General features: G+C 37.5%; 1 protein-coding gene and 1 pseudogene across 2 annotated transcripts in view; both read right to left on the reverse strand.

Annotated features, from left to right (window-relative positions):
- SKIV2L2 (Ski2 like RNA helicase 2) overlaps positions 1–22,452 on the reverse strand; it is a 92,473-nt gene that overhangs the window by 14,789 nt on the left and 55,232 nt on the right. Inside the window, exons 19-23 of the mRNA XM_005694702.3 lie at positions 15,168–15,296; positions 12,113–12,223; positions 10,855–11,043; positions 5,599–5,762; positions 2,667–2,772 (exon numbers count right to left, since the gene is read on the reverse strand). Of these exons, the coding sequence (XP_005694759.2) occupies positions 2,667–2,772; positions 5,599–5,762; positions 10,855–11,043; positions 12,113–12,223; positions 15,168–15,296 (699 nt within the window). The remainder of the gene's footprint in view (positions 1–2,666; positions 2,773–5,598; positions 5,763–10,854; positions 11,044–12,112; positions 12,224–15,167; positions 15,297–22,452) is intronic.
- On the reverse strand, positions 6,493–7,899 carry LOC102190074 (annotated as a pseudogene). Its single transcript, XR_001296965.2, has one exon. The product of XR_001296965.2 is annotated as a keratin, type I cytoskeletal 18 pseudogene (transcript).

Here is a 22,452-nt window from a genome sequence, read left to right on the forward strand (position 1 = left end):
TTTTTCATTGGCAAAAATATGTTAATTGTAATGGTTCCTATTTTGGTTAATAAAGATAAACCTGAGCCTAGTTATAATGATTTAAAATTCAAGGTCCGAAACGGTAATTTCTTTTGTACCAATCTAATATTAAGCAACAATTAATTTTGACAAAGGTAGACTTACTATACAAAAAATTATTACAAGAAATGTGTGTATATATGTGTGAGACAGGATTTAAAGTAATTATAGGTAAACTAAATAAAAAACCAAACTACAGGCTAATTATAACAGATCTGCCTTTAAGCATCAGTATTTATATAGGACTTAGTTTTGATTTGTATCAGGTATATATTATATAATAAATTATGAACCAGGTTCTGTGTTATTCCTGTTAAAACAAAAAAAATCATGGTAAGTAATGAGAAAGCAAAATGGCCAGAATGAACTCAATATCTCAGTTTAGTGAAAAGTACGCAAGACTGTAAATGTCTTTGATATTGCATCCATTCCCTGGTCGCCAGTTACTGATCTCTTCCTCTCTCCTGGTCATTGTAAGTAGAAGGCGCTGGTCATGATATAAGTAAGATAAGTGTCTGTCATTTTACCAACACGCTCCCACCAGGTACATGCAGTTTGCCCCGTCTCTCCTTTAGGTCTTGATTTAAATTTTACTCTATCAGTGAGGCTTTTCTAATCACTTTATTTAAAATAGTAAATGCAGCCCCTCAAAATGATTTCTATTTGCCTCTTTTGCTTCACTTTTCTCCAAACCCCTCATCCTTCTGACATAATACGTCTATTCTTGATTTCTTTATCTTCATTGACTAGCATACACGAAAGTATCATGAAAGCAAAAAATTCTGTTTTCTCTCTCAGGTCTTGGTCTCTGCACTGCACACAGTGAGTGATTAATAAGCATTTGAAAAACACTTGTTATTTATGTTATAAAGACTGTGTAATGTATAAAAATAAGGGTACAGTTTTAGAAATAACACATTTTAAAATAGAAATTATCAGCACTGATAACCAATATCTTACTATATTTACCTTCTTCTCTGGCTAGAAAATACTTTTAAAAGTATCAACAACATTCCATGTTACTTTCAACACAACTGTCCATTTTGAAGTTGAAGGCCCCACTGTAAGAATGATGACAGTACAGGCAGCACAACGTGGCTTCACTGAACAAACCCTGACGACACACAGTGACACCCTGCCTCAAGATTCAGCAACTAGAGTTTGGTGAAGCCCAACTCCTGTGAAGAGGTAACATACCTGGCCTTTCAAAAGACAGGAGTTTTGTTGTGCCAAATTAAAAACAAAAAACACAACATAGCATAAGAAATTAGCCAGAAGAAAAAGTCTGCCATAGGCAGAAGATCATCAACCCCTAAACAATCTGTAAACCTTAGATCTGTTCAAAGAAAATCTGACAAACATTCTTAACAATTATCTCAGAAATTAACACAGTAAGATTTTGAACCTAAGAAAAACAGCCTAACATAATATTTCATAAAGAAATGTATTCCTCACAAGCAGATTAAATTATTTCATAAGTACGCAGCAGGTATTCTTAGGAGAGCATAAATCATTTTTCAGTTAGTGTCCTACTTGTTATCATTGCCACTATAACAGTAATGTTAATCCGTAATCAGAGAGCTTAAAGAAAAGTGCCCACACCTATTTCAAGAAGTTATGTAACTGATCTGACTAATAAGGAAATAGTTAATGAATAAATAGATCAACAGCAGAACTGCAAAAACAAATCTGTCTTATATAATTTACTTAAAAAAAATTAAACAAAGTATACATGATAAAAGGTCATCTAAAAATTTACATAACATTAAATTATTTTTAGAAGGCAAATGTCCTTGTCTTACTCCTTCATTAATTTTATACACAATGAATAAAATCTTGAATTTGAAATGTGAAACATGTACTTTACTCTTTTAAACAAACACTGGCTTTTGAATTAAAGTAAAGGGCTTCCCAGGTGATGTAGTGGTAAAGATTCCACCTGCCAATGCAGGAGACGCAGGTTTGATCCCTGGGGTCGAGAAGATCCTCTGAAGTAGGAAATGGCAACCCACTCCAGTATTCCTGCCTGGAAAATTCCATGGACAGAGGAGCCTGGTGGGCTACAGTCCACGGGGTTGTAAAGAATCGGATGCGACTGGGCACAGTGGATGATTAGTGTTCTCACGGTCCATCTAGCACTTCATTTTTATTTCTTAGAAGCTGTTGAAACTCGACTACTCACTTGAAAAGATTATTGATGAGAATCTTATGGCCATTACCTCAAATCTTGCCTATGAAAACAAAGATGTCAGCTGCTCGTATTGATATCATCAGCTGCCTCATAGTTACTCTCCAAAACTGAGGAGTATTAATTCAGTCTTACTTTCTTTTCATTTTCACTAGTTTGCCTAAATTTCGTTTTCTTTTTTCTTCTAGGACTGTCTGACTAAGCCAGACCTTCAAATAATGCACTGGGTTATACAACAAATTTATAACTTAGAATCTGACTAATGATTGTCTATAAATAAAATTCTATTTGTTCTTTTCTGATAATATACCTATTAATATGTAAATATGAAAGTCATTTTATAATTTAAAAATCCATATTAAAATTAAACTATAAAATGCAAATTAATAAATAAGATGTGCTAAATACATAAACTCACATTCTCCTGAAACACAAAGCAGCTCAGTAGTGCTGTTGCTTGTTCTGCAGACAGGTCATTGAAAAGGCCATTAAACATCATCTCAGTTAGAAGGAGCTCATCAGCACTGTACCACCACAAAAAAAAAGAAAAGAAACTCCAAATATCAGAATATAAAAACACACATATATACCCACACATCATTTAGATACAGTTTTAAATTAAGACTTATCTAACTAAGGAAATGGCAGGCATTTATGAATAAATCAATAGTAAATGTAAAATGGGTATCTCATATAAACAGCTCATCCTAGCAAACACTAAAACAGATATTCATCGAAATAAATAATCTTTTCTTGACTCTCAGAATACCATAAAAATTAGCTATTAGCATTTATTACCTAGGTTTAAGAACCTTTTAAATCTTTTGTAGCTCAATTAAATTAGAATTATTCTTTATAAATAACTTTAAAAAATATTAAATGAAAACTTTATCAGAAATCTTAATTAGAATGTATCCATAGCAGACACACAATTTGCAAACTTCCTAAGATTTCTAAAAGAAAAGTCACAAACTATCAAGCTTTACGGTAATAACTAATCAAAAACAAAAGTCAAAAGCTAAATATGGGTTCCTAACGATTAACAGAGTTAAGCTCCTAACAGGAAAAACACAGATAAGACTACTTCTATAGTCTAATGTGGGAGAGGCAGATGAGAAAGATAATAAGCACATGACAGCAATTTAGTAGAGGTTTATATAGGCAATTATGCAAAAAAAAAAAAAAGAGTTGAGGAGACTAAAATCAATCTGAAGAAACTCAAAGCAAGTTTCAGAAGATCTTGAAAAAAACATGCAGGAATGGGGAGTGACGGAAAGGTCATGCTAAATGAAAGAAACGTGTGGGATATGGCAACAGAAGGAATACACAGGAAAGGGCAAGAATATACTCAATTATGGAATTTATTTTAAAAGCAACAGAGAATTATTGACAGACTTTTACCAAAGAATGACATGCTAGGATTTATGCTTTGGAAAGACAATTCTGAAAGCAAGAGAATAAAGGATGGGTTGCAGAAACTTATAAAAGGGATGCACTTCAGTTAGTGGGAACAGTTAAAAAACCGCACAGAGATTGGAGAAAACAATCATGAAGACGTGGAAAGAGAGTAAGAAGGGAGAGGAGGAATCAAGGATGACTCCTCAGTTTTTGCCTGCAGTGGTTTTATTCTCCAAGATAGATCACGAGAGGCAAATCTGGGGGAAAAGTAATGTGCTTTGATATGTGATATTGTTATCTCTCTAAATATTCTTTCTTCCAAGACTAAATCTAGCTGCAGATACCCAAGAGAAATAAATCAATTATTTAATAATATATTAAATTTATATTTAATAATTTAAAATAAATTTAAATTAATTCAATTATTGAATACTATATAACATCACAGAGAAATAATTCCAATAACATTCATCTTGAAGGAGATCAACCCTGGGATTTCTTTGGAAGGAATGATGCTAAAGCTGAAGCTCCAGTACTTTGGCCACCTCATGCGAAGAGCTGACTCATTGGAAAAGACTCTGATGCTGGGAGGGATTGGGGGCAGGAGGAGAAGGGGACGACAGAGGATGAGATGGCTGGATGGCATCACCGACTCGATGGATGTGAGTCTGAGTGAACTCCGGGAGATGGCGATGGACAGGGAGGCCTGGCGTGCTGCGATTCATGGGGTCCAAAGAGTCGGACATGACTGAGCGACTGAACCAAACTGAACTGAACTGAACTGGCATTTAAATAAACAGATCAATGTTATAGTCTAAATTTAATTCTGCATAAATTATTAACTTTATAGTGCCTAGGTTTCTTTATAATTACAAAGCAGGAAAGCTTAATTTTATCAAGGTTTAAGGAAAGCTATTCAATACAAGCCTGTGGGCCAAATCTAACACGAAGTGTTTTATATTTAGCTTGCATAAGAACCTAAAAACATAATTCTGAAATATTTTGTGAACATTTAAAAATCAAGAGATTTCACCAAAAAAAAAAAAAAGAAACTAGATATTAGACTTTTCTAACTTATACTCTGATATCACATTATTTTTAATAACTGATTGAGGCTGGGTAGTTGCTGCCTCCTTTTGGTGGCCTACAGCTGTTCTGTTTGCCACAGAATCTTGGCCCCTGCAGATATCTGAAGTCGTACCTGAACTAGATGATCCACAAGAACGATATGAGTAACTCTTCATCAGGAATGTCCAAAGCATTTACAAAGGCCTGTAATTTTCTGACCCCATACATTAGGGCCTTGCTGAGTACATAAAAACTATTTTGAGATGTCTTTTATGGACTCACAGAGAATAATTGACTATGGCAAAATATCTTCAAAATGATGGCAGTCACAAGGGATCCTGAGCCAGAACCATCCGAAGGGCCCGCTCTTCTACAATTTCTGACCCACAGAAACAACCAGAGAGAATGAAATGACTTCTGCTTTATGTCATTTAGCTTTAAGGTCATTTGTAATGTGGTAGAAGATTACCAAAATAAACAGCTTATATCTAATATACAAAAGATTATATCTGATTTTAAGCTGTGGCATATAATATGCTACGTTAGCCTAAAACTTTACAGAAACTTCGTAACTACAAAAAAATTAAAAGTATAAAAATTCATGTGTAAATTAAGACTACAGTTACATAAAAATTCCACAGTGCTATAAAATAAAGAAAAAGGAAACATGAAAATATTAATGGTATCTGCATTAATTAGTAAGGTCCAAGATTTTTATTCTCCCTAATTTCTCAACTTCATGGCCAAAACCTGTATTTTAATATGAAAAGCACCAAACAAACTTTATTATTTTTAAAACAGTTCTTTTTCCAAAAGATTAACAGCCCTCTTTTAAAATCAGTATTCCATTTTAGAATCAGTTTTCTAGAACAACCAGGTATTACCTGCTTATCTCACAAGCCACTCGTCCTTTCATCTCTATGACATCAGAAGATGTAGCAAATCCCAACCTCCTTAAAACACGTTTGCGACATTTGAGCTCATCCATTTGTAGGACAGTTCTTGCTTTCTTTAGTTCTCGCTTTGCGGATTTAATGTCTATTGCAATCTAAGGCATACAAAAGTAAAAAGAAGTTCAATAATAAAGTAAACAAAATAAAAATTACATTTACTCATGAAATGAAACAAAACATAATTATATTGGGGGGAAGGGTGGAGAGGAACATAGCAGTTTCTTACTATTCCAGGATATTATACAAGAAGAATGATGTTATCTGAGGTAGCAATCACATCAGCTCCAACTTCTCAATCCTTATGGAATTAGGGGCAACTCAAGAGAATAAGGAAAGAAAGATGAGTATATGAATCTTGTGTTCTTTCTCTTTTAAGCCCTCAAATTGCATAAAATCTACCTAAAAGCTGGAAAATGATTTAGCAAAGAAAGTAAGTCTTTATTTTGTAGACAAAGATGAAAGCTTAAAAGGAAAATGTTATTTTGAGGTTATATTTTAGGTTAGATGTGTATTTAAATTAATGACATATATAGATATTATATACTCATCAACTGTGACAGAGATGACAGTACAAAGCAAGGAAACACTGGGATCCTAAAATGGAGGCTCGAAGTTCAGAAAAACATTGACAGAAAGTTTAGGAACTGAGAAGCTGAAATTCAAAGACTCCGGTATTTTGCAGATGCTTTATTAAGCTTCAACTGAAGAGAAGTTAAAGGCAACAACGGTGGTCAGTAATTGACATTTATTGACAGCTAACTATGAATCCTGATTCTTCAAGTGCTTTACATTATTTCATTTAATTCTTTTTTTTTTTTTGCAATGAACGTCTCAACTTTTATTGACCTCCTGCCCTCCAGGGGACCCTGCTTCTGCTGCCTCAGTGCCTCAGAACTTTGGTGTCTGAGGTCTCAGACACCACTTTGCCATCCACAAGCCTGAGGGTGGTGGTCTTCTGGATGGTTTGCTTGGAGTTACTGCTGTCCAGAGCGTCGCCAAGACTGAAATCCTCCCCATCTTCCAGCAGACGGCGGTAAGTATTGATCTCAGCCTCCAGCTTGACCTTGACATTCAGCAGGGCCTCGTACTCCTGGGTCTGGTGTTGCCCCTCTGCCCGGGTCTGGGCCAGCTCTGACTCCAGGTGCAGGAGGACTCCGTTCAGTTGCTCCATCTGCATGGCGTAGTGGGCCTCCACTTCCCTCAGGCTGTTCTCCAAGCTGGCCTTCAGATTTCTCATGGAGTCCAGGTCGATCTCCAGGGACTGGACGGTGCGCCTCAGCTCTGTGAGGGTCATCTCAGCAGCTCCTATCTCAGCGTTCTGCGAGGTGACCACTGTGGTGCTCTCCTCAATCTGCTGGGACCAGTACTTGTCCAGCTCCTCTCGGTTCTTCTGAGCCAGCTCGTCATACTGGGCCCGGATGTCTGCCATGATCTTGCTAAGGTCCTGAGGTTTGGGGGCATCCAACTCCATGGTCAGCCCAGAGTTGGCAATCTGGTTTTGTAGACCCTTTACTTCCTCCTCATGGTTCTTCTTCATGAAGAGCAGCTCTTCCTTGAGAGCCTCGATCTCAGTCTCCAGCTGCAGCCGGGTGACACTGGGGTCATCGATGACCTTGTGGAGCCCGTGTATGTCACTCTCCACAGACTGGCGCATGGCCAGTTTCATCTCATACGTGACTCTTAAGTCATCAGCAGCAAGACGGGCATTGTCAATCTGCAGAACGATGCGGGCGTTGTCCACAGAATTTGCAAAAATCGGAGCCCTCAGGTCCTTGATGATCTTCAGGCAGTGTCCCCAGTCTCTGACCTGGGGTCCCTTCTTCTCCAGGTGTTCCAGGATTTTGCTCTCCAGTCTCCGGTTATCCGCCTCCAGGCTCCTCACCTCCTCCAGGTAGGAGGCCAGGCAGTCATTCAGGTCTTGCATGGTCTCCTTCTCGCCCTGGATGCCCCCTACACCCACCAGTCCCCTGGCCATCCTGACGCCCAGGTTCCCGGACCCCCAGCCGCCCCGGACGCTGGTGGTGCGGGACACGGAGATCCGGGAGCCTGAGCCCCTGGTGCCTGCATAGATGCTGGCCGCGCTGCTGGCCGGTCGGACCCGGTGGCCCGACGACTGCACGGAGCCCAGGGAGCGGTAGTTGGAGAAGGTGGACTGGGCACTGAAGCTCATGATGTTTGTTCTCGAGGAAAGAGCGAGGCCAGGACTCTAGGTGCTGGGTGGTCTCATTTAATTCTTACGCAGACATAAATGTGAATTTTACAGATGAGAAAACTGAGGCAGAGAGAGATTACCAAGTAAACTGGTCAAGATCACAGAGAGAGTAATAAAAGATGGGATTCAAACCCAAGCTTGGGATTGATGGGATTCAAACTCCTGAATTTAAACTCTTAGCAATTATTTACATTGCCATGAACTGACATGTCACAATGCTAGGAGGATAAGGAATGCTTTATATGTTACCTAGCATGCTACCTCTCTGCCACCTGGTATGTTTACTAGGCCTATCAAAAAAAAAAAAATTATCTTCTTAAGTTTCTTCAATTGAAGATGCACCTATGTTATTAGCATAGAAGACTGTGCTAAATAGAGGCATACAAAGCTTACAGGTTGGTAGAAGAGAATCTACTATTTAAGATTTTTACCTCAGTAATTTTTATACTGATTACATGTTGAAATGTATTCTGGATATACTGAGTTAAATAAAAATCTTATTAAAATTAATTTCACCTGTTTTTCATTTTTTAAAAAAAGTGTCTACTAAAGAATTTTAAATTATGTGAGAAGCTTGTATTATATACTACATGATGCTGTTCTAGATCTTTTTCTACATACCTTAAAAGAACACAGAATAGATTATCCATGTCTGTAAATACATGAACACACAGGTACAGCGGTTTTCCCCGCAAAGGTGTGATCAGCTTCCTTTCCCACTTAATACAATCAGGATTTCTCTTCCAAAAAGTACATATACATTACCTTATTCTTTTTAAGGGTCATTTTGATACCATTGTGGATATTCATAATTCATGTATCTAACTTTCTACTGATGAACTCAGAGGTTGTTTATATTCATTTGCTTTTTCAAAGAATGCTACAAGAACATCCTCATATTGCCTCACTTTGTAGAAAGCTGGGTCAGAGGGTATGAGGACTTAAAATGTTGACAGTTGAGCAGTCAGATTCTGAAGGGCTTCCTAGGCAGGGCTAAGGAATGTTAAGTTTATCTTGCAGTCTCTAGAAGGTCATAAAATTGTTAACTCTTCGTAGTTTTCTTGCAGTATAAGTAAGGGGGAACAGGGGAGATACCTACTATAATCTCACAACAGATTATGTTCTCCTTTCAGTCTTTTCTGGTGTATGACTACTACTTAGCAAAATAAAAACACAGTCCGCATCAACTTTAGGTCTTACTTTTAGAACTTAACGCTTCTGCATAAGCACTTTTCGCATGTATTGCAGGCTTTATAACAAGTTCATTTAGCCAGACTTTTAGCCAGACACTAGGGCCTTTTTGTTACATTTCAGTAGCTCAGATAATCCCTTTCTCTGGGGCTTCAAGTCACATTATCCATGGATACTCTCCAGTTATCACTCAACCAAACTCAGGTCTCTTTGTTCTTGTATTGAAACTATTAAAGTTGATTCTCTGGTGTAGGGAGAAACTGGACCCAGGGAGGGAGCTGCAAGGTCCTGGTGAGAGATGGGCAGGCTAGGATCATACTAGCACAGTCTGAGCATACTCAAGCTTTTAATGTCTCAGTTTCCTCATTTTGAGAAGAAACCTTCATGGTGGGCCATAGCATAGTATATATACTACATGTTCCCTGAGAACATACTTGCTGTGCACAACATGGCACAGGGCCACATCATGTTAGTTCACAAAAACCTAGGAAGCGGCAGTGCTGTTAAAACCATGAGCTGAACACGTTACTTTATTAGGCAAAGAAGTTTCTACTCATATTATTTATTCAATAAATACCAGGCATCTACTTTATAAAAATAGATCATTATGGGAGATATGAAAGAGTATAAGTAAGCTAAAATGAAACACCTGAGCTTAAGGAGCTTAAAATCTAGTTTGTGAGACAGAAAGACAAACACAGTAAGAGCGGCATGTGATAAAAGCTGAAAAAGCATTAAAGCAAAGACTTATAAACTTCAAGGAGAAAATGATATTTGGCTATACAGAGATTCTAGTTGAAGAGAAGTGGATAGTGGAAAGAAATGTGTTCACTTCAACAAGCTTTTTCTAAATTCGTTATTCAGAATGGCTATAAGAATGCTTTAGGGTTAGAGAACACAGCTAGTTACCCTAAAAAGGTGAATTACTACTTTATACCACTAGACCAGCTATAATTAAAAATGCAGACAATAACAAATGTTGGGGAGGATGTGGAGAAACTGGAACTTTAATAAGCTGCTGAGAATATAAAATGGTGCAGCCACTTTGGAACACAGTTTGGCAGTTTCTCATAAAGTTAAACACAGAGTTCCTCTATGACCCAGCAATTCAACCCAATTCCATCTAAGGGAAATGAAAACATATGTCCACACAAAAATTGTACACAAATGTTCATAGCAGTATTATTCATAACAGCCAAGAAATGGAAAAACTCCAAATGTTCATCAGCGGATGAATGGTAAACAGAAGGTGGTATAACACATATATAAGGGAATATTTTTCAGCTATAAAAAGGAATAAAATATAGATTCATGCTACAACATGGATGAATCTTGAAGACGTTAACTAAGAAGGCAAACACAGACGCCACGTATTGTATTATTTACATGAAAGCTCCAGAACAGGCAAATCCATAAGGCAAAAATGAGATTTGCAGCTGCCAGGGACTGGAGGGTAGGGAAACGGGGAGTGACTGCTAACAGGGATGAGGTTTCTTTTGTGGGTGATGAGAATGTTCTGCAGTTAGATAGTGGTTATAGTTGCAGACCATACTGTGAATACACTAACAACCACTAAATGGTATGCTTTAAAGGGATAAATGTTATGCTATGTGAATGGTATCTCAATTAAAGCGATCAACTTTTTTTTGCTGGTAAGAATTGATAGTTAGGCACCTTCTTGCTTTAGCTGATGAAACCAATAGAAAAATAAAATGAAAAAATATATATACTCTCTCATATAGTGAAATACATAGACTTCTATGATAAAAATGTTTCTGCCATACCTGTGCTTTTTTTTCACAAAGTGTATACACAGTTTCCAAATTTGGATCATTGTGAAGAGGATGAGAATACATTCGATGCTCAAAGGCCTCTACTTTCTGGATAACTTTTTTCAGTCCTTGATCCTGAATGCCCATGTCATCAATAGGGTCTAATAAGGGAACACCATCAGGAAAACGTTTCTGAACTTCCTGAAACAAAATATTTAAAATTCATTTTTCACCTCACAGGTAATATTAGTTAAGACTAAGCTAAACCAGTATTTCCTTTATGTTTTTCCTATGCACATAGACATGTATTATAATTCATTAATAATTCTAATATTTAGAGTCTAGTGTGGCACAACTTATTGATAAAACCCATTACTGTACATTTACTGCTGTAACTTCTTGCCATTATAAATAATCCTGAATTGAACATCTCAAGTGTAAATTTTTTTCAATTTTCTGATTACTTCTTTGGGCTGATTCTTAGGGAGCGTGGTACTGAGTTGAAAGACTTAAAAAGACAAACTTTTTAAGGGATCCAGATCCCCATTGCTACATTTTTTTCTCTAACATGATTTAAATATTAAATATAATGAACATGTGAATTCAGAGAAGAGAGAGTTTATTACAGCCTGATATCCCATTGGAAGACTTTCAGGGTGTTAGATAGGCCTTAAACGTAATATAGGATTTGGTCAGTTAGAAATTTTAAAAAAAAGGTTACCCACAAAACTGTAAAATTGTTAAGAGAATTATTCATTTTAAGAAGCCCACATATGGACCAAAGCTTAAAAATTCCTACTCTACATGAAAAGCATCCAGTTTTCTCAGATTTTAGTATATGGCCTTTGCTACATAGTAAATGTTCTTCAAATATTTATTTACTAACCAACTAATAATTTTCCATAAGACTATTTTATCCATGCATTAATCAAAAGTCCAGGCACATGATTTTATATATAAAAACTTTTAACACACTCTATAGTTACTTTCATTCATAACCAGTAAAGCAAATGTATTTAACATACAACAGTGGTTACGTTTTACTTTGTGAGCCCTCCCTTAGACTAACTTGTTGGTAGATTCAAAGAGAGGGCAATAGACCTGCTCCCACTATGTTTGTTAAAAATAATTGCCACTATTGGCAGTGTTTATAGTTTTCCTGAAAGAAAGCAATATATTTAAAAGCATATCAATTGCCTTGTTATACAATCTATTTATATTTACATAAAATTTATATTTATATTTATATTTATAAAATTAATGTGCATACCTGTATTGATTTTAGAACACTCTGTCTGTTGTCCAGTGGTCGAAGGTCTTTGGGGATGTAAAGTCTAACACTGCTGATAGCAGACAGGAGATGCACCAAAACTGGAACAACCTACCAACAGGAAAGTTATATATATATATATATATATATATATATATATATAACAACTAACATTGTACATTTTCAAATTCTGCCGTTTCTTAAATTTAGTTTGAATCCTTATAAGAAAATTGCATTTATATTATGTGACAGGTATTAATAAGTGGATAGCAACCATTGTGGAAGCTTATACCTTAATAGAAACTATTATTTTGTTTTAAATATATTTATTTATTTGGCTGCACCAGCTCTTAGTCACAGCATATAGGATCCAGTTTTCTGACCAGGCATCGAACACAGGCCCCCTGCACTGGAAGCCCAGAGTCTCAGCCACTGGACTATCAGGGAAGTCTCTAGAACTATATTTAAAAAGTAAAAACAAATTCAAATCTTTAAGTAACAGGCTAACAAATGGTACATAAAAATAAGTGATTCCCTCAACAGAATCCATACTTCATTCATTTTTGCATCCTTAGTAACTGGTACTTTTTGAATATCTAAAAGTACTATAGCACTACAAATGAAGGAAAAACTAAGTGTAGATGGCCATGAAATATTCATGTAATCTCTGGATGGGCCAGAATGACTCTGTTAGACATAATCTTGAAAACCAACTATTTTCAAACTTTCCTGCATGCATTCTCCTGACAAGAATACCCTTCCCTCGTCATTACACTAAAGCTGGCGTGATAAAAGTAATTTTTAGAATACACTGTTTAAAGTGTTAACCTCTACTAATCAACTACTATCCAAAGCTAGCTATATTCTAAGCCATCTTATTTTTTCTGGAAAAATAAATTCAAGATTTATTTCACAGGCAAAAGAAATAGCCACTTTACAAAGTCTTACACAAATGCTGATGAAAAATTAAATTTGGCATTACATACACTTAAAATTAGAGAAGGGAAAGGTAACTATGGAAATCCCATTTCCTCCTCATATTTCATGTAAAAGAAACAGATTCAAACCAACCCTGAATAGTGCTACACAATCAATGTAGTTGAGAGATGAGATTTCCTTACAAACTGCCTATGGCATTATTTGCCTATATCCAGGAGTCCTACTGAAAATATTAATTTGCAAAAGCAACTAACATTATATATGTATTCAACTTCTTAAGGTATACTTTTCCTCCCTGTTTCATTCTATGCCTTTGCCATTCAACCACATCAGACAGAAAAACCAGGAGTTATTTTTAAAGAGGGCTATTCTGTGCTCTGCACATGCTGCTTCCATATCTTGGAATGCAGATGTAACTTTAAAAAGTTCTAACATTCCTAAAAATTTGCCTAAATTTCATTACTTCTTTTATAAGCTTACAACATGCACACATCTTCGATAAGTCACCTCTTTGAGCACAAAACGCTCCCTTCGTATCTCTAAACCCCTTAAAGTCAGAGACTACGTGTATTGATGCAATTCAGGCTTATGCATGTCCACCTTAATTTCCTTAGTAAGACACGCTAAAGTAAACTGAATAGAAAATGTTTTTTTCAGCAGAGGAAAGATACTCAGTTTGCCCAGGGTTCAGTGAAGGCTTTTCTGTAGAGATTTCAATTGAACCGAATGAAATCGTATTATTAAGAGCTGCAAAGTTTCTCGTTATCTTTAAGTAACACAGGCACACATGCGCATGCTTAATAAAATCTGGGCCTAGAACATGGTAGACAACTAACAGTTTTCACCTAAAATACTAACTCCAATGAATTACTCATCAGATCATTTTCTTAGAAAGAGTCTAAGCTTTGAATGTAAAAGGAAGCCATGAATTATTATCAATCTATGCCAGGAGAGAAGAAGGTTGGGATGTATGCCACATATTTGCCATTCCAAGTTGCAGCAACTTAAAAGATTCCTTTGGCTACAATGAATATATGCTAGATTGGGAGAATTTTAGCCTAATTTTAGGCAAGCAGTCAATTGATATATGTTAGGGAAAACTAAATCATGTAAGTTTCAATGGTGGTGGAATTCTAGAGAACAAATAAAGAGTGAGGAACAAAGACCAAAAGCTAGAAGGTATTCAAAATTACAGATAACACTAGGCTTTTAAATGATTATTTTGAAACGTTTAAGAATATAGTCTTTCTAATACTGTCAACTCTGAGTCTCACATTCATTTCATCAATCCAAAGCAGCAGACTATGATGCTGCAGTGGCCGATTTTACTTTCCACAAACCAATGCCTATTATGACAAGTATCATTACAATGACCTTTCTTCAGAGACCTAGCCAATGTACCACATACTTAAAGCAATGTTTAAAAATAACATAATTTCAGTATATTGGTCTACAAAAAGATACTTGAAAAGTCCTCAATAAGGTTTAATTATAATTACTCTATATTAATTATTTTAAAATAAAGCAAAAGCGAAAGCGAAGTTGCTCAGTTGTGTCCAACTCGTAGCAACCCCATGGACTGCAGCCTACCAGGCTCCTCCATCCATGGGATTTTCCAGGCAAGAGTACTGGAGTGGGTTGCCATTGCCTTCTCCGTTAAAATAAAATAGGTGACATTCAATATGGGTTCCTAATGTGGCAAACTGAATGCTTTGCACTTAATTAAAAGGACATGTAAATTAAATTATTTTAAGGAATCTTATAACTTATTTTCAAAAGATTGGCTATTTTCAGTCTATTTTCATAGGAATGCAAAAAAAAAAAAAGAGTATGGATGGAATAAAGTGTAAAATGAAATCACAAATTAATGATAAACATCTTTTTAGCCCAGGTAAATTCCAGCTTCATTACTAAATTCTCTTTATCCTTCACTATGTCACTAATTATCTTGCCATAATTTGATAAAGGGATTAATCATCCTACTGGTTTTAGATAGCTTTAACAAACCTTGAAAACTTCCAATTTAGAAATCATGAGAGTATTTATTTTAATCACATTCAGGAAATCCAGTGATTATAAATATCTGAAATCTAGAAATGAAAAGTAAAGTACAAACCTGCATCTCTCCTTTCTCATCAGACTTAGCTGGCTTTGCAGCCTCAGTAGCTGAATTTTTCAAGCTCTCTTTGCTACAACGCAGAAGTACTTCTACTACATATAACGGATCCAGTTCACCAGAATTAGGCTAGAAAAAAAAGGGATAAAAGTACATTAATTTTCAAAAACTGGCACACAAATTACAAGTTCCACGTGTACAGTAATTATGTTCTTGCATTTAGCACTATGACTGGCGTATACTACACAATGATTCCTTCATGAAATGAAGCCTGTCTCTTCATTCTTCAACATGCTCCACTGGATGAGGAAACAGGAATTACCTGATATGAATTTAAATAGTATGATTACCATCACCTGATATGCCATTGTTAAGTTTCTAACGATCAACTTATTACTATAGGTCAATTTATGCTAGGATTAGAAAACGAAACTGAAAGAATGATCAGTATCAGAAAATAAATATGTATCTTCAAATAACTCTAATTAAACAAGATGAAAAATACACCGAGGAGATTATTTTAGTTTTTGATTCAATATTTGAATAATCTCTTTTGTATAAAATTAGGTAAATAGAGAAGTTATTTTTTTCATTGAAGTACAGTTTACAGTTTACATCTGGTGCCTCAGATGGTAAAGAATCTGCCTACAATGCGGGACACCCGGGTTCGATCCCTGGGTTGGGGAAGATCCCCTGGAGAAGGAAATGGCAACCCACTCCAGTATCTTGCCTGGAGAATCCCATGGACAGAGGAGCCTGGCAAGCTACAGTCCATGGGGCTGCAAGGAATCAGCCACGACTGAGCAACTTTCACTTTCACAGTTTACAACATTTACAAAGCTGTATTCATTTCTGCTAAACAATTCAGTTATATATACAGTGCAATCTTTTTATATTCTTTTCCATCATGGTTTATCACAGGATACTGAATATAGTTCCTTGCGCTATATAGCAGGACCTTGTTGTTTATCCATTCTACATTAATAGCTTGCACCTGCTAATCCCAAACTGCCATTCCATCCCTCTTCTACCTCTCTCCCTCTTGGCCACCACAAGTCTGGTCTCTATTTCTGTGAGTCTGTATCTGTTTTAGATAGATTAACTTGGGTCATATATTAGATTCCACATATAAATGGTATTATGTTTGTCTCTCTCTTTTTGACTCATTAGTATGATAATCTCTAGTTCCATCCATGCTACTGTGAGGGGCATTATTTCATTCTTTCTATGGCTGAACAGTATTCCATAATATACAGGTATCACATCTTCTCTATTCATTTATCTGTTGATGGAAATTTAGACTGTTTCCAAGTCTTGGCTATTGTGAATGAACACAGGGGTACATGTATCTTTTGGAATTATAGCTTTGTCCAGATATATGACAGGAGTCAGATTGCTGGATCATATGGCAACTTCGGTATTCAGTATTCTTGGGCTTGCCTGGTGGCTTGGATGGTCAAGAGTCCACCTCCAATGTAGGAGACTTGGATTCGATCCCTGGGTTGGAAAGATCCGCTGGCGAGGGGCGTGGCAACTCACTCCAGCATTCTTGCCTAGAGAATCCCCATGGAGAGAGGAGAGTGGCAGGCTACAGTCCATGGGGTCACAAAGAGGCAGACACAACTGAGCGACTAAGCACAGCACAACATGGCAACTCTACTTTTAGTTTTTTGATGAGCCTCCATGCCGCCTTCCACAGTGGCTGCACAAATTTACATTCCCACCAAAAATACAGGTAGCTTCCCCATACGGGTAGTTATTTTGATCGAGAAGGGAACAGGGAAAGAAGTGATCACTCAATCTCCTCCTATCCCTCCTGCACAGACTTATGCAAAAATTGTCAAGAAATACCCATTAATTCATGCCTACAACCTATTTCTGTATTAACCTATGAATTTGCCTAAGAACAGTAAAATATATCTCCAAAACAAATCAAAAGTATAATCATAATCAATCAAACCTTTGAGTACAAATTTCTTCAAAGAAAGCATAGATGGTTCTCCAATTCAAAAGGGAAACTAGTTTTGTCTCAGCAAGTTTTTTTTTTCCAAATATGATTATTTTTAAAGGAGTTTTAAAACAATTTTCAGTGTAGTATAGATACAAAGCAAAGAGTACGCTGAACTACCAAAACCACTTACAACATTACAGAGATATTCTCAAGTATTAGTATGGAAAATCATTCCAAGCCTCCTTTTTTTGCAGCATTAAATGAAAACTTGCTGTTACATTTATTTCCTAAGATGATAAAGCTTTTCTCAGTAAACGTTTTCTATCTGATAAAGATAAATAATATCATCCTTCACATAAGAGAAATATACTTTTGATAAGATTGTAGAATGTAAAGAAACAACACGAAATATTGATGACACATTTTTATCTCCTTAAAACGCTTTAAAATATTTTCTTCTGAAGTATACATTTTCTCTCTGCGGACAAAGAATGTAATGTCACCTGCCAAATGAGAAAACAAAGAATGGTGCATCCATTACTGACTGCAGCCACCCCTGATGGTGGATCCTGAGGGAAACTCAGGATTAAGACAAAACAAGCTGTCAGCCATCAGCCTCTGCAGCCACCCCATCCCAAAGGTTCACTCTGAGGGGACTGGGACAGAGAAAAACAGGACAGTTAAGGTGCATATCAAAGGAACAATATGAATAAGCCCAGACTCTTGTATCTTCCCAAACACAGTTAAATTCATTAACTGAAGGTGTCTGGTTTTCTTTAATTAACAGCAGTAGCTCTGACTACCTAATTTTTGTTTACAAAAACTTTCCATGTATCTGACTCCACCCTTCCCTCTTCAAAACAATCCCTCAAAGCTATCTGAGGTTGTTTCTTTGGCTTAAGTCCTCTGCAAGTCTGCCAAATTAAACAATTCTCAACTTTCAGGGTATGCATGTTTTTTCCTGAAGGCAGTTTTGGTGACCAACAAACAGACTTGGAGTATAGGACTTCTCTCCTTTGTCTGAATTCCATGAAGAGCCAGAGTCTTGGTACTAGCAGAGGTCAAATGGGTCTGTCTCCCTCCTTGCAGACAAGATATTTGGTAATAAATTCCTCTTTGGGGGAGTAGGTTATCTTTGAAACTCAGCTGAACAATACTGGGAAGATTTTTACTCACTTTAGACAGAGTGGGTTACCCTCAGTTGAAAGACACTAAGAAGACTTTGCTCAGTTAAAAGACACTGAGTAAGATTGGACTGGTTAATGTTGTGGAAGATGGGCTTGCTGTTTTCCTTGAACTGACTCAGTTCAGTTCAGTTGCTCAGTCGTGTCTGACTGTTTGCAACCACATGGACTGTAGCATGCCAGGCCTCCCTGTCCATCACCAACTGCCAGAGTTTACTCAAACTCATGTCCATTGAGTCGGTGATGCCATCCAACCGTCTCATCCTCTGTCATCCCCTTCTCCTGCCTTCAATCTTTCCCAGCATCACGGTCTTTACAAATGAGTCAGCTCTTCACATCAGGTGGCCAAAGTACTGGAGTTTCAGCTTCAACATCAGTCCTACCAATGAATACCCAGGACTGATCTCCTTTAGGATTGACTGGTTGGATTTCCCTGATGTCCATGAGACTCTCAAGAGTCTTCTCCAACACCACAGTTCAAAAATATCAATTCTTCAGCACTCAGCTTTCTTTACAGTCCAACTCTCACATCCATACATGACTACTGGGAAAAACCACAGCCTTGACTAGACAAACCTCTGCTGGCAAAGTAACGTCTCTGCTTTTTAATATGCTGTCTAGGTTGGTCATAACTTTTCTTCCAAGGAGTAACTGTCTTTTAATTTCATGGCTCCAGTCACCATCTGCAGTAATTTTGGAGCCACAAAAAATAAAGTCTGCCACTGTTTCTCCATCTATTTGCCATGAAGTGATGAACCAGATGCCATGATCTTTGTTTTCTGAAAGCTGAGCTGTAAGTCAACTTTTTCATTCTCTTTCACTTTCATCAAGAGGCTCTTTAGTTCTTCTTCACTTTCTGCCATAAGGGTGGTGTCATCTGCATATCTGAGGTTATTGATATTTCTCCCAGCAATCTTGATTCCAGCTTGTGCTTCATCCAGCCCAGCGTTTCTCATGATGTACTCTGCATATAAATTAAATAAGGAGGATGACAATATACAGCCTTGACGTACTCCTTTCCAGATTTGGAACCAGTCTGTTGTTCCATGTCCAGTTCTAACTCTTGCTTCCTGACCTTGCATACAGGTTTCTCAAGAGGCAGGTCAGGTGGTCTGGTATTCCTATCTTTCAAAATTTTCCACAGTTTATTGTGATCCACACAGTCATAGGCTGTGGTGTAGTCAATAAAGCAGAAATAGATGTTTTTCTCGAACTCTCGTGCTTTTTTGATCCAGCAGATACTGGCAATTTGATCTCTGGTTCTTCTGCCTTTTCTAAATCCAGCTTGAACAACAGGAAAGGACCCAGGAGAAAGAAGCAGTGACCCCACAAGAGACTGTCCTGGACTTGCCTGTGGGTGTCTGGGAGTCTCCAGCAGAGGTGTGGGTCGGTGGTGGCCTGCTGCAGGGTTGGGGGCACTGAGTGTAGCAGTACATGCATGGGATCTTTTGAGGGAGGTCACCATTATCTTCATTAAAGTGAAAGTAAAGCCACTCAGTTGTGTTTGACTCTTCGCAACCCCATGGACTGTAGCCTACCAGGCTCTCCATCCATGGGATTTTCCAGGCAAGAATACTGGAGTAGGTTGACACTTCCTTCTCAAGTGGATCTTCCTGACCCAAGGATCAAACCCGGTCTCCTACACTGCGGGCAGATTCTTTACCAACTGAGCCCCCAGGGAAGTCACTGGAGAAGGGAATGGCGGCCCACTCCAGCAGTCTTGCCTAGAGGGTTCCATGGACAGAGAAGCCTGGCAGGTAAAGAGTCAAACACAACTGAGCAAGTAACACTTTCACTTCACTTTTACCTACTTCCTACTGGTAAAGTGAGGGCTTCCCTTGTGGCTCAGCTGGGAAAGAAATCTGCCTGCAATGCAGGAGACCTGGGTTTGACCCCTGGGTTGGGAAGATCCCCTGGAGAAGGGAAAGGTACCCACTCCAGTATTCTGGCCTGGAGAATTCCACGGACTGCATAGTCCATGGGGTTGCAAAGAGTCAGACACAACTGACATGACTGTAGCCTGCCAGGTTCTTTTGACCATGAGATTCTCCAGGCAAGAATACTGGAGTGGGTTGCCATGCCCTTGGATCTTCCCAACTCAGGGAGAGAACCCAAGTTTCTTGCATTGCAGGCAGATTCTTTACCATGTGAGCCATATGGATACACAAAAGACCCCAAATAACTAAAACAATCTTACACGCTCCAATTCAAAACTATACTATAAAGCTGCAGTCATCAAAAGTGCATGGCAGACACACAAAAAAGACATGGATCAATGGAACAGAATAGAGTTCAGAAATGTACCCACACTTATACTGGCGATTAATTAATCTACAACAAAAGAGGCAAGAATATACAATGAGGGAAAGACAGTCTCCTCAACAAATGGTGTTGGGAAAACTGGACAGCTATATGTGGAAGAATCAAACCAGACTACTTTCTTGCACTGTACACAAAAATAAACTCAAAATGTATTAAGGACTCAAATGTAAGGTATGAAACCATAAAACTGCCAGAATAAAACACAGGTAATGAAGTCTTTAACACTGGTCTTAGTAATATTTTTTCAGACCTGTCTCCTCAGGCAAGGGAAATAAAAGCAAAAATTAAAAAAAAGGGACTACATCAAACCAAAAAGGTTTTGCTCAGTGAAGGAAACTATCAACAAAACTTAAAGATCACCTACTGAATAGTGAAAGATATCTGCAAATGTTACATCCAGTAAGAGGTTAGGTGGCTCAGTGATGCAGAATCCTCCTGCCAAGCAGGAGATGCAGATTCAATCCCTAGGTCAGGAAGACCCCCTGGAGAAAGAAATGGCAACCAACTCCAGTATTCTTGCCTGCAAAATGCCATGGACAGGAGCCCAGCGAACTACATGCAAGTGAGATGAACTACAGGTGAGTCCACGGGGTCTCAGAGTCAGACACAACTTAGTGACTAAAGAACATACAACTTGATATCGAAACAAACAAACAAAAAACATAACTGAAAAATGGCAGAGGAGCTGAGTAGACATTTTTCCAAAGACGACATACACATGGCCATTGGGTACATGAAAAGATGCTCAACATCACTACTCATCAGGGTAATGTGAATCAAAACCACAATGAGGTATCATCTCACATCTGACAGAATAGCTATTATCAAAATGGCAAGAAAAAAGAACTTGTGGAACAAAGGGAATCCTTGTGCACTGTTGGCGGGAACGTACATCGGTGACAGTTCCTCAAAAAGGTAAACATATAACTACCAAATGATCCAGCAATTTTGTTCCTGAGTATTTATTTGAAGAAAACAAAAACACTATTATCCAAAAGGAAATGTGCCTGCATCCCTACATTCTCTGCAGCATTACTGTATATCTTACAACAGTCAAGATGTAGAAGCAAGCCAAGAACAGTCCATTGATAGAGGAAAGGATAAGGATGTCTCTCACACACATAAACACATGGGAACAGTACTAAGCCATGAAAAAAAGAATGAAATTTTCCCATTTGTGGCAACATGGATGCACCTGGAAGGAGTTATGCTAAATGAGAGATGCCAGGCAGGGAATGACAAATATGGGATGATTTCACTTAACTGTGGCATATGAAAAACAAAACTAACCAACAAACATAACTGAATGGTAACAGTCACTGATGCAGAGAGAAGATGGCTGTCAGAGGACAGGGAGGAGGGAGAGGAAAGAAGTAGGCAAGGGAGATTAAGCGTTACAAATTTTCAGTCATAAAATAAATAACTCATAGGCATGAACTGTACAGTGTGGGGAATACAGCCTGTATCTTTTCATGGTGACAACTAAAAGTATCAAGGTGAACACTTTGAAATGTACAAAAATATATCATGCTGTGTAACAGGAACTAATAGTGTTGTGGGTTAATTATGCTTCAAAAACAAACTCATAGAGAAAGAAATCAGATTTTTGGTTATTAGAAGCAACAGTGAGGGAAGGAGGAATGAGATGACAGTAATAAAAAAAATACAAACTTAGAGTTGTAAGATAAATATTAGGGACATAAGGTACAACATGATATATATAATAAACAGTGCTATAGGTTATAAACAAAAGTTGAGAGTAAATCCTAAGAATTCTCATCACATGGAAAAGTTTAAAAATCTTTTAATGTTTCGACATGCGGTGATG

Source organism: Capra hircus, chromosome 20 (genome assembly GCF_001704415.2).
Source record: "Capra hircus breed San Clemente chromosome 20, ASM170441v1, whole genome shotgun sequence".
Lineage (NCBI taxonomy): Eukaryota > Metazoa > Chordata > Mammalia > Artiodactyla > Bovidae > Capra > Capra hircus.